We start from the raw sequence: 12,500 nt of genomic DNA, 5'->3' as shown, positions 1-12,500 counted from the left end.
AATCTTGGGTGAGATAGGATACTTTTCAACAGTCTTGGATCCTAGTGTTGAAAAACCAGTTACCAATTTATTAATGCAATTAACTTCTTGAATTGGAGGCTTTTTCTATGAAAAACTATTTAGAAAAAGACTAAATAAAGGTGCACTCTGTAAAAAGAAACAGGGAAAGATGTTTGAACATAAGTCCTCTAAACTCTTCTTGTCATCCCCAAATTTTGTTTTAATTACTTTAGATATTTTTCTTCTTATGTCTGCTTCTTACATATTTTCTGCATAGATCTACACTGACTTCATCTAACTCATGTAACATAAGTAGTTAGCTGCAGAAATCAGCATACATTTAAAAAATGCCTACTGTGTGTAGTCTATAAAATGATAGTAAACCTTGTATTTTTGCCAGTGGTTAGCAGCGTTTTTGACATGCCTTTTTGAACTGACTTGGCCTTGGTTACATTTGAAGAGCAGAGCTGAGCTTAAGATTTTGGACAAGGGTTTAATGAAGAGATAAATTATTCCTTTAAAATATCTGCTAAAAGTTGGAATTGCTTGAAAGAAGTATTTACTATTGCAGGTGTTTTTGACCTTTTATTAGAGTATGTAAGTTTCTAGCCAGCACTTTGACCATTTCAGCAGTCTGGCGGAAGAGATGCAGTTTGGCACTGCTCTTGCTGGCTAAGTGCATGGTTATGTCTACCTGTTACCATCTATTTTACTTTAATACTTTGCTGGATGTGATTTTAGTAAATGTTCAGTTTTATCAGAATGTGGCTGTAAGCTAATGTAAGAAACTAATATGTAGAAAATTTAGAAGAGCGAAATATAGGAGCGCCAATGTCAGTAATGTGGCTTTTCAGACATTACTGTGCATGTAAAATTTGTGATTGACCTATTTGTAGTCAACAAAAGCTATAGATGCAATCAGATGCTGCTGCAGCTTTGGAAAGGGGGCATGTGAGCTTAGAGGGCTCATCTTAGAAATACAGGTTTTCCATTTTATTTCTCTTTGAGGTTTATTCAAGCTTTCAGTAAGCTGGTTCCTGTAAAAGAAATTTCTTTTCATGTACCACCTCTCTTATGGTGCATCCGGTGAGAATGCAGGGTGGGTCTAGTGAGAAAAATTGAAGGCATATTGTGCACCAAAAAAAGATAACCTTGCAAGTAGAAAATGCTGAAAACCCTAGAAAGGATTAGTGGAAAAATTAGTTTATGGTCAGCAGATAAAAACCCCTCAAGGGATGCTGAAGGGAATGATCAGGAGCCTAGATGAGACCCAAGTAGCCGTGAGGGTTAAAGAAATACTCTCATGAAGGGAGGTACTATCACGATAGTCAAAGATCAGGGAAGTGGAATTACCAATGATAGTTGTTGCAAGATACTCACAAAAAAAAAAAAAGCATGAAAAGTTGGCCCTGGGCTTGCAGTTTGTAAGCCTTACAGCCTCTGTAAGAAGCTTGAAGCTCTTTTTTTTTCCTTTTCTCTCTCTTTTTTTTTTTTGGTTTTTTTTTTGGGGGGGAATTTGCCTGCTATGCAGGTCTTCCCTAGCCCTCACAGTTCTAATTATTTCCTACTGCCCTAATGCTTTCTCTCTACTAAATTCTCCATTGACTGTAATAAAGTCTCCCTACTTTTAAGAGCTTGGAGAGCTGCTTTTTTTTTTTTTTTTTTCCCTTTTTTTTTTCTTTAAGCCTGGGAAAGAGAGGGAGAGAAAGGGAGTGAGAGGAGTGTGCTTTCCAAGGTGGGGTTTCCAAGCTGTCGTTGCTCAAATAAGAAGCTTATCCGGAAACTGGCTGCTCATTTCTGTGTGGGCTACAGGTAATGCACTCTAGCAGTTTTTGCCGCTCTCTTGTGTGTAAAGTATACATCTTACAGTCCTGTACACACTACTCATACAGGGAACACAGGCCTTCAGAGGGATTTTTTTCCTAGCAAGTGAAAATAAATAGCAGGTGGAAATTAATTAGACCTTCCTTGCTGTTTTGGGAAGTGAACTGTTGTTTAATAATGGCATCAGTGTGACAACATACTCCTCAATTTTAGAAAGCAGATAAATTACTGTGCCCCAAACTGACCTGCTATTTTTATTAGTCCAAAAGAATTGAGATAGTGTGAAAGAAAAAGATACAGCCTTTAAAATGCAAGATAGCTTTTAGTTAAGATTGAATACTATATTCTACCTTCAATACCTTTATCTGACTGTTGGTGCCAGTCAGTTAAAAGGATGTTCATTTAAACATCTGATAGATAAACCATAGTACATGGACAGTGGGAAAAATTGAGGCTTATGGTGGAGAGATAAATATTTTAGACAATGCTTGTTTTTTCAGTTGCAGTTTAGCACAAATCAATTAATCTGATTTCCGGATGCCTCCTCATGCCGGCCAAGTGAATCTGTTAAGACAACTGCAGGAAAGATGCATGTTTTCTTTACCTGGAACCATGTGTGGGTGTGGGTGCTGAACTGCTGGTTCTTGTCTCAAGTAAAATTAATCTGATCTGTGCTAATTTGCAAAATCCAGTTGTCAGTTTCATTATAAGTCTGTGTTAAAAAGGCCTTTGGAGGTCCACCATGTGAGTGTCCACTTAAAAGTTTTATACTACAGCTTGAATTCTTCAGAGTATCAGTGCTTTCTGTGTTGGGATCAAGACGCTGTTGTCCCACTGCTGCTTATTTTATCAATTTTTGAACTTTTGACTTTACTCACAACTACAGTCTTCACTAGTGAGAATATTGCAAATACTAAAACTATTATATCACTTTGAATATATTATTTTTTTACCAGGAAAATTATATGTTTTCTTGTGAAAGATGCCGACTTTGATCACTGATGCAGGTGATATGTATTCTTTCTGATTATATTATATCCTGTAATGTCGAGCTGGAAGCTTTGTTTTTCTGAAAGAACTTCCAGCACAAGGTGTTTGGGCATATTTCACATATTTACAGGGAAAACTTATTTGAGCAGACAGTAGTGTATTAAACCATTAATACGGATACTTTATTTTACACCTACAAATACTTTATTTTACAGTATTATAATGCTGTTTGACCTAATTAGTGTTTTAAGCATATTAATTTAGGTACATGTTTAAAAATTATGGAGTTATTTGTCTCTGCTTAACTCAAGCTTTGAAAGCTGTTTTGGATAAAGTGTAAAAAAGAAAAACCAAAACACCTTTACAGATGTTCTCTTAGCTTTCCAAATTTTATGTTCTCACACATTAGGCTATGTCCTTAATATCTGGCATTTTGATTTATTAACCAATCTTAAGTATTAAAGGCTTTTAGCGTACACCAGCGCAAGACTTCAGACGCATTGTGCCTTGTGTCAATGATGAATTAATTCCAGCAGAGCACAGAAGTTACTGTTATTTAAGCCTAGCTCCTCACCTCTGCTTTTACCTCCCCGTCCGGCGTTAAAGGCCGCGGGCTGGGCTGCGTGGGTCGGAGGCAGCGCCGCTGTGAGGGCTCGGCGGCCGGGCCGCCTGCGCGCTCTGGGCCCGGCCCGCGCCCGCCCTGCGCGGCTCCCGCGGGGGCGCGCGGCCAGCGCCCGCTCCGCGCGCTCCCGGCGCCGGCCCCGCGGGGCTGCCGAGGCGCGCGCGGCTCCGCGCGGGCCGGGCCGGCCGCGGGCCGGGCCTCGCGTCAGCGGCACGTGCGGGGCACGCCGAGGCCGAGCCGCGCGCGCCGCGCCGCCCCCTGGCGGCCGCGCCGGCGCCGCTCCCGCGGCTGCCCCGGGCCGGGCCGGGCCCTTCGTGCCGGGCCTGGGCCGCCCGCACCGGCCGGGCCGCGCCGGGCACCGCAGACCCTGCCAGCCTGGTACGACACACACCCTGCCATAAACCGAGGAGCTTTAATTGCGGCACCGCGCGCTATCCTGCTATTTGTACAAATAAAAGACCCCGTCTTGATGCAAAATAAACACAAAAGCACTGTTGTGACTATAACAGGGAGTCATATACTAATTTATATAATAAGTGGTTGTGCACGCTTTATTCAAGATTATGGCTGCAAGAAATGGCATGAATTGCTGGGTGTGTTTAATGCTGGATTATAGCAATTTGAAACATGTCAAACACATGGCTAATGCCTCATGCTTCACTCATTCTTGCGTAAACCTGCATAGCCACCATCCATTATACCCCTGGTAACAACACAATTCTGCAAGTAAATATTGTTACACTAAGTAACCTTTCAATTCAAGTTGTTTAGGAAGAGAAAATGCAATCTTGTGCAGTCAGTTCCAGTGTCAGTTTAATGTTTCAAAAGGGAAGTGGTGTAGAGAATAAGTATCTGTACAGTGACTTGCTGGCTTAAAACCCACACGCATTCACGTGCGGGCTCACGGGCACATAGAAAATGTCCAGGTCGCTGCAGGGGAGAAAAGTAAAGATGTAGCTTCTAACTCAACTTCTTTTTTTGGTATGGGTGATAGCTTGGCTACCCTGGCAGGATTAGGTATTCAACCTGCACTGCAACCAGGCTCTAAAATTATCTACAATTTCACTCTCTCTTGCAGAGGGCAGAAAATATTTTCCCCATACCTTTGTTCAAAATACCGGGTAGCAAAGCTTGTATCCCACCTTTGGTGCCAAGAGTTGCAGAATCACAGCAGAAGTAGGTGCTGGTGAATGTGTCTGTGAATGTGGGTGCGTGTGTGCATGTGTGCCTGTGTAGGCATGCTCATGACTGACAGCGAGTGTGACAGCAAGAGAAAAGAGAAGGATTAGGAAGTATGAACGTGTATAAATGTATGTAAACAGGGACCTGTATATTTTTTCTTGTCCTATTTGAATTTCCAAACTTACAGCCTTAGTATCTGGCTGATACCTGTCTATTCCCTTTGTGTTTATTTATGCTTATTTTGGTAACAATCTGCACTACTGTTGTAAAAACAAGAAAAAAATACATTAGTTTGCTCAGTGAGATGTTGCAGGTTCAAATTATTTTGCTACCAATAACTCGGATATTGATCCGTAGACATTAGAAATCATCCTTGTTTGGATGTTTTCAGTGCTTCAGTTTGTGAGGATTTAGAGTTGATAGTACATACACACGTGTGTAGACTCACGTATATATGTACGTCTATGCAAAAGAAAAGGAGGGAAAAGAAAAAGATTCTATGCTCTTGCTTTCTCTAGCAGTCCTTTTTCAGTTGCTGACAGTGAGGAGGGGGCTGAGGACAACAAACACAGTGCATTACTCTAGCCAAAGTTTTAGTGGTGATCTTAAAAATACTATTTTAAAACTAGAGAAACACCCCCCAAATTTTATTTTTAACATAAAATTATAGGGTCTCTTTTATCTTCATAAAAATACTTCAGTGTTTCTTCCACTTCACTTCAAAATAAATTGCCCTTTCTAGTATTGTTGCTCTGTAGTTTCACTCTGTCTGTACCCAGCTGTTGGATCAGATTTGATGTTTTCTATTGCCAGCATAGTGTTACTGGTCATGTTATGTTAAAGCCTATTCTGCTGGCTCACAGGCACTTTAACTTTAAATGTAGAGCCTGAACTACACTCTGGGGCTTTGCGAGGATACAAAATCCACAAGACATAAAACCCTTTGGTTAATATGAACTGGAAGACATTTAACCCTTCTTTGTTAATTGCAATGAAACAGAGAGATGTGAAAATAGGAGGGATGGTGCATTTATTTTTTACATTTCTGGGTGTTTTGTAATGTTTTGATTATCTAACATTTACCCCTCTTTGCCCTTATAATGTGCCTGGCTAAATGTACCACTGTTATTGTCTAATGTTTGAATTTGTAAAGAATGAACCTGTCTGTTGGTTAAATCTTTGTTTCACTAAAAGAGGATTGACGTTTGAATTTCCTAAATTTCCAAATCCTTGTAACGATACAGCTGATGAAGTTTCAAATACATTTCCACTCTGATATACATGTCCTTTTATTGAAAGTAAATATTGTAAAAATCGGAAAGGGCTGTCTGCTTCCACAGTTGTGGCATATCCGCATTAGAATTTTCATATAACTACTAAGGGCAATCAGACCCTTTTCTCTGAATATTTTAAACATTGTACATGTAAAATTTATGCCTAATTTGAATACTTATTAGCTGCCTAATCTCAGAAAAGAGTATTAGCTTTGTTTTTGCCTTGTAAAATTCATCACCGCTTGTATCACATTTTCCATTTCTATTATTTTTCTTTGCTGATGTTCTTAAGTGTTTTAGGAGGACTGTTTATTCATAAACACATCTGGTGCTGCTGTTGTTTGATAACAGCTGCCCTCCTTTATGTTAACTGTGTTTGTGTTTAGGCTTTTTGCATCCTGTTTATTTCTGACCAGACCATCCTTAAATAACTCATCTTTTGCTATTTTAACATTTTTCACACCATATATACTTTTACTTTATCTTGAAGGAGCTTGATTGTGGTAACTCATACTGCATTTTAATTAATATCCCATGTAGATAGTTGAAGTTGTAATGATCCTTTTCTTGCTTTTTTTTTTAATTTGTTTTTTTAAAGAAAGGCTGTTGCTCATACTTTGCAAGGGAAAAAAATAGCTAAGTTCAATAATTAGGCTAAACAGCAAGCTTTGTTTCCTTTTCTGAGTTTGCTTACACATCCCTCTCCCTTCAGAGGTGTTTTTTAAAATCACAGCTCAGCCAGGTTGTTGTGAGGACTCTTGCCAGTAGGTCGGGAGTGAGGATGAAGGAAGGGAGCTGCATTCTGACCCTGCAAGAGCAGGAGAGGACTTTGGTGGCTCTGAGAAGAGACGCTGACCTTTCCATATTACAGATACAAAATGCGCCTTGAAATTCTGGTTTGTAAGGGCACGTTGGTTCTTTATTTACTGCAAAGATTTCAACTGATCTTGGCAGGACATCTCATTGCTATCCTGAAAGTACAGTATATTTATGCAGTGAAAATGATAAAACATTTATTACTGTAGAGAAGGTAATATGCATAATTTATGCTGTTTTTAGCACAATCATTAGTGATATTCTTGATAGATTTTATTTCCAGCTTTCATATCTAATACATGCCTGGAAAATTAATTTTATATCTTTCATTTATTTGCCTATGTTAAAATTGAGTTTTAAGTCATCTTCAAGTGAACAGTTTGATTGCTGCTCATGCATAAGCTTAATTACTTCCCAGGAAGGACAGTATTAAATGTTTTAAATGTCAGAAAAATAAATGAATATCAGGCGTTTGATTAAAAAAATAGGCAATATCTGACGTGTTTGCAGCAGGAGCTTTTTCTTAAAATGCCTCCGAGGCAAAATTTTATTTAGTCACAAAAAAGGAGAAGCCCATTATACTATTTATCATTGGTTGATACCATATGATTTGTAACACCCTTACAAAATTTTAATTTTGTATGATTAGCTGTGCATCATTAAACAACAGCCTTGCATAAGATATGCTGTAAAATTCTGACAGAATCAAGATAGTGAATATTTTAAATAAGGCTGTATAGTCATCCATGGTTGTCAAAGCTAGATAATAGGAAATATAGAGCAGTGTGTGAAATCGTGCCTTCACTTAAACTGGTTTTATAGGTAGACTTTAAAACGTAGTCGTTCATAAATGCTATTGACCATGCTGCATGCATGGTGTGTTATTTTGGCCGTTAAATGTAAGCACACAAACCTTGCTTATAGAAATCATAATTCCAGTGATTAGCAGCTGTATGAAAGCAGAGTTTGCATTGCATTTCTTGGTAAACGGCTCTGCAAGGCTTTTTTCTTCTTCTAAAGATGCTGTCTGTGTAATTGGCAGAGAGGGACATCTTGATAATGGAAGTGTGAAGGTGTAACGCGTGTGTTAATTGATACTTCTTAATCACTTTTAGGTATTAAGTCATGATGCAGGAATCTGCGACAGAGACAATAAGCAACAGTTCAATGAATCAAAATGGAATGAGCACTCTAAGCAGCCAATTAGATGCTGGCAGCAGAGATGGAAGATCAAGTGGTGACACGAGCACTGAAGTAAGCACAGTAGAACTGCTGCATCTGCAACAACAGCAGGTAAGTTTGTTTTGTTTCCTGTTTGTTTTTAGACAAATAAAGGGCTGTTTTCAGAGGGGGACCTTTTTGTAGATCCTTGGTGCGTGCTGAATGCGGAGTGTCGTGGAAGTGAAGAGCATGGGGCATTATTTGTTGTTGTTTTAGTGCACGATAATACTGAAAGGATTGGAAGGATCCCGTTCTCGTGGCAGCAACATCTTGCTGATGTGGCTGCATGCCACCACGCTTGCCTGGTGATTAAAACCCCGCTGCGTATTTATAAAAGTTGTGCCGAAGCCTTGCAGTGCATGTTTTCAGGAGCTGTTAGTTTACTGTGCGGTTCGGGCGTGCAGGACGTGGTGCGGGGCTTTCCACCAGAGGGCCACATTACTTGAGACTTTGCTTCGCTTGCAATGAATTGTGCCAAAGTCGGAGCTGGGCAGTGAAGGGACCCCAGTGAAGGGACCAGAGTGACTTTTCTCAATAAAGATACTTTGCTGTCGTCGGTGTAGTTAAAAAATGCTGGTTAGCTCAAAAGCACTGAAATAAAAAAGACGGTGTTCCCGTCTGCGTGTGCTTGCGTGTGTGTGAGTTGTAATATGGATGTGTAATTTTGAAAACATGGGAAAAGAGAAGAAGCAGCTTTTCTGCAGGTCTGTTTGCCTTCTCATTTTGAAAACATATTTTTTTAAATTTGTCTGTTCGTGTTCCCAACAGTTTAATGGAGAACTACTGTTGTGTTTAAAACTGTAAAATTCAACCGTCCTCTGGCTGCTGACACCACCTAATTACAAGATGCAATCCATTAATTTTTGTCACTGTAAGATTTCTCTTCCTTTTAAAACCTGAACAAACAAAACTCCTACTTTTTCTGCCTAAGGAGTTTCCTCTCCATCAGGGAACACAGATTGTACTAATGCAGTGCAACCCAAATTGTTTGGTAAACAATTGGGGTCTGATTCTGCAGCTTGCTCAGTACCTGCTCCAAACTCCTGGAAGTCTTCGCTGCCTCATCCTTTCATTTGCTGAGCCCACTCAGCACCTTTGGAGTTCAAACCTTAATTTTAAATGCTGGGGTTTTTCATTTCAACGTCAGGTATTACATTAATGGAAGGAAAGTTGTTTTCTGTCAGGTAAACTATTATAAAAATGCTGTTTTGTAGAAACATGTTTTAACAGGATAGATACATTGCATGTGCATGGGCCTCTGAAATAACAGGTCATAATAGCTCTTAAAATTGAATAATTTTTAGTATTGAATTAAGCAGTGTACACTAGCTACATTTATAGTTAAATATTTTAAATGGTGACAGAAAATGTGGAAGAAGGAAATAGTTGTAAATTGAAATATGAGAAGTTGTTAAGGCTTAAATCTGTGCCTTGCTTCAAATTCAAGTGTATTCTGTTTTAACAACTGAGCACTTAAAGTATGCCAGTCTGAAGAAATACAGATTTCAGTGTCTTCATTATGTCTTTAGCAGGTTTCTACCTCTCTCTGTATATATGATCGTGTATATATATACCTTGTATTTTTATACCATTTTCATATAAAATTGTATACATATAAATAACTATAAAAATTTAATATTGTTTTCATTGAAAATCATGCCATCATCTTTATTCGGGTGTTCAGGAAGTCTTTGTTGAGAAAGAGTGTATCAAATTGAATATGTTTAGGGAACAAAATTTAAGTGAAGTACTTTAAAACACAAAAATGCTGATGGAATAATGTGCCACTTAGATGTTTCTCAAAGCAGCAGTCCTAGGCATGTGTAGCCAATTTGTCCATACAGCCAGAGATTCCAGTAGATAGCATTTACAAAGACCACAGAGAATTACAACTGAAGATGAAAATATCCAGTTGAGTACTAATAACAGACAGGTTCTGAGGGGACAGGCTTAGAAGTGACAATCTGTTCTTCAAAATTGTGATTAGATCTTAAATAAGCAGACAGGCAAAGTAAAACCATGGGTACAGTTAATAGGACTCAAGAGGCGTTTTATGGTAGGGTCTGCACCATAGGATTTAAATACAACTTGAGTTAGGCATATGAATCCTTCTATAAAATATGTTGATGTGAAACATAAACACTAGTAAACATACAGTAGGATGTCCTTCAGATAACAGGCATAGCTTTGTGCTACTTTTGCTTTTCTTCCTCCTTTTTCTGTTTCTTCCCCCCCCGTTTTTGAGCAGATGCCTTTTGAAATACGAATTAAGAGGAAAAGGATGGTTGCTTTTATTATTGTCACTGTAGTAATTCTCTAAAATGATGTTTTTAATATGTGACACTTGTCTGGAAAACTTTGACACAGAGAAAAACAGAGGAAACCCTAGCAATTATTATTGTTAAGATTGTTTTATTGTTTAAATATATGCAAGATGTACTCATCTTGTGGTTTAACATTCTGGATTTGGCTTCTCTGAATCAGTTTATTGGGAATTTTCAAATAGAAAAATCAAGTTTTTTATAGCTTTTTCTTAAGGAAGCAAGCAAATGATTGCTGGTTTTAATAATTTCCTTCAACTAGGCAGCTACGTAAAGGGATGCTAATGCTTAAGAATAGGTTTATCAGCCAAGTAAAATAATAAAATAAGTTTTTTCTGTGGCATGAATATTTACTGGGGAAAGTTAAGTTAGAAAAATTTTAGGCTATATAGAAGACCAACTAGACTAAGTTAATTTTTTAAAGTTATTTATATATGGATTTATAGAAGGTAAATAAGGTAAAACAGACTTTATTATGTTCTTGTAGGCAACTGTATGGAGTTTGGACACTTGTTATTTTCTTGATGAACTATGTTGTTGTGGTCTTTATATAGAAATAAGAAGTTTGACTTAATCAGGGAGTTATTCCTCATCCATGTATCAAGAGTGAATGACAGGATTCTATAATATATTGTAATATATACTCGGTGATAAATGGATTGGCTGCTGTCACAAGTCATCAGGTCGGCATTGAAGATATATGACTAGGATGTAAGCAACTTCTTATCTTGCTGTTGAGATTTATAGATTTATAAATATTGCTAAAGTGAGTGTAGAATTTTATTTTAAAAATATGATGCAAACTGTAATCTGCCCAGACTTGTGTCTTCTGCTTTTTTTGGCTCACGGTGAGCTTTCTCTTTTGTATGTGTCCATTCAGACACTTCTGAGCTTTTCATTTTCATTTTTTTCATTGTATATTAAAATCAGTGTTAGATACTAGAATGTATAATACATGAAAAAAGCATATCCTTGATTAAATACATTGACAGATTATTCTGCATTAGATGTAGAATTTTATTTTTATATTAAGTTTGTAGAATTAATTGTTTGTGTCACTAAGGTCAAAATAGTTGCAAAAAAACCGTGATTGCTTTGCAGGGTAGATTTGAGCTTGCATTTTGAGCATTCATTAAGTCAATGCTACCAAGATAATCTTTTAAAATGTTTTATGGGAATTTATTGCTTAGAAGCTGTTTCAGTTGACTATGTATAATGTTATTTCTTCAAAGCAGTTTTATTTTGTTAGTATATCATTACTAGCATTTTATTGTTACAAAATATGAATAGTATTTCCAAAGGTAAAAATATGGTAGTAGCATTTAGGTTATCTTAATGATGAAAAAATAGAAGTTTTGCTTTCTTGTGTGTTTTTTCCTCATGTTTATTTGAATAGGAGGAGGAAAATAATAGGCATTTGTTTATTATGTGAAGTCTTGAATTACGTGTTAACAAAACTTCTGTTTCTGTATGTTGGAAAGTAATTCTATTTAGTAAACCACTAGAAACTTGTATTTTGGCTCTTTGAAAGGGAAAATAATTTTCTTCTACTGTAGAGGAAGTTTTAATTAAAAAGTGACATAAAAATATCCACCTGCTATACCTGTAGCAAAAGCCATAAAACATACTGACGATATGTAACTTAAATAGAAAACTTCTTACTGCATCTGATTGTACTTATTATTACTAAAATTGACCCCAGCATATTAGGCAAAAAATGCCTCTTCTTAGTGATTTAAAGCAGAAGTTAAAATTATGGAAAGGTATGCAGAAGCGTTACAGGCTTAAAAGAGCAAAAGTCTGCCAGGTTCATTTATAGGACTTTCAGAGTAGGTATTACCAAATTAGCAGATGTTGAGCTAGTGGGGAAAGTATGTTTCCTGAATTCAGGTACACATGTGGTCTAATCTTTAATTTATTATAGAATTGAGAATGTCCAAAAAATACCAGAATGTAATTTTACCAAAGTCCTCATATGCCCCTAGAACTATTTCTTATTATTAGTCTTTATTTTTTTTGATTCTTGCTCTGTGCTTTTACAAACAGTTTTTTCCCTTGGTGAATAATTGGAGAAGGGCAAAATTCAAGTACAGGCTGTCTGTCTGCCTACTGACGCTACAGCTGGAGTAATAAGAGTGTATTTCATTTTCCATGTCTGCCATCCCAATCTTTGATGAACCCCTTATTGTCTGATTGTCCAAAAATTTTGAGCACGTGGCTATTTAATATAACTGCCAGGAGGAGGGTCGC

General features: G+C 37.6%; 1 protein-coding gene across 1 annotated transcript in view; it reads left to right on the top strand.

Moving 5' to 3' along the window:
- Window positions 1–12,500, top strand: part of FOXP2 (forkhead box P2) — a 341,521-nt gene that overhangs the window by 144,928 nt on the left and 184,093 nt on the right. Inside the window, exon 3 of the mRNA XM_050969956.1 lies at window positions 7,824–8,001. Within this exon, the coding sequence (XP_050825913.1) occupies window positions 7,834–8,001 (168 nt within the window). The 5' untranslated portion in view covers window positions 7,824–7,833. The remainder of the gene's footprint in view (window positions 1–7,823; window positions 8,002–12,500) is intronic.

This window comes from Serinus canaria, chromosome 1A (assembly GCF_022539315.1).
Source record: "Serinus canaria isolate serCan28SL12 chromosome 1A, serCan2020, whole genome shotgun sequence".
Taxonomy (NCBI): Eukaryota; Metazoa; Chordata; class Aves; order Passeriformes; family Fringillidae; genus Serinus; species Serinus canaria.
Note: the sequence above shows the minus strand (reverse complement) of the source record. Positions and strands in the feature narration are given on the sequence as shown.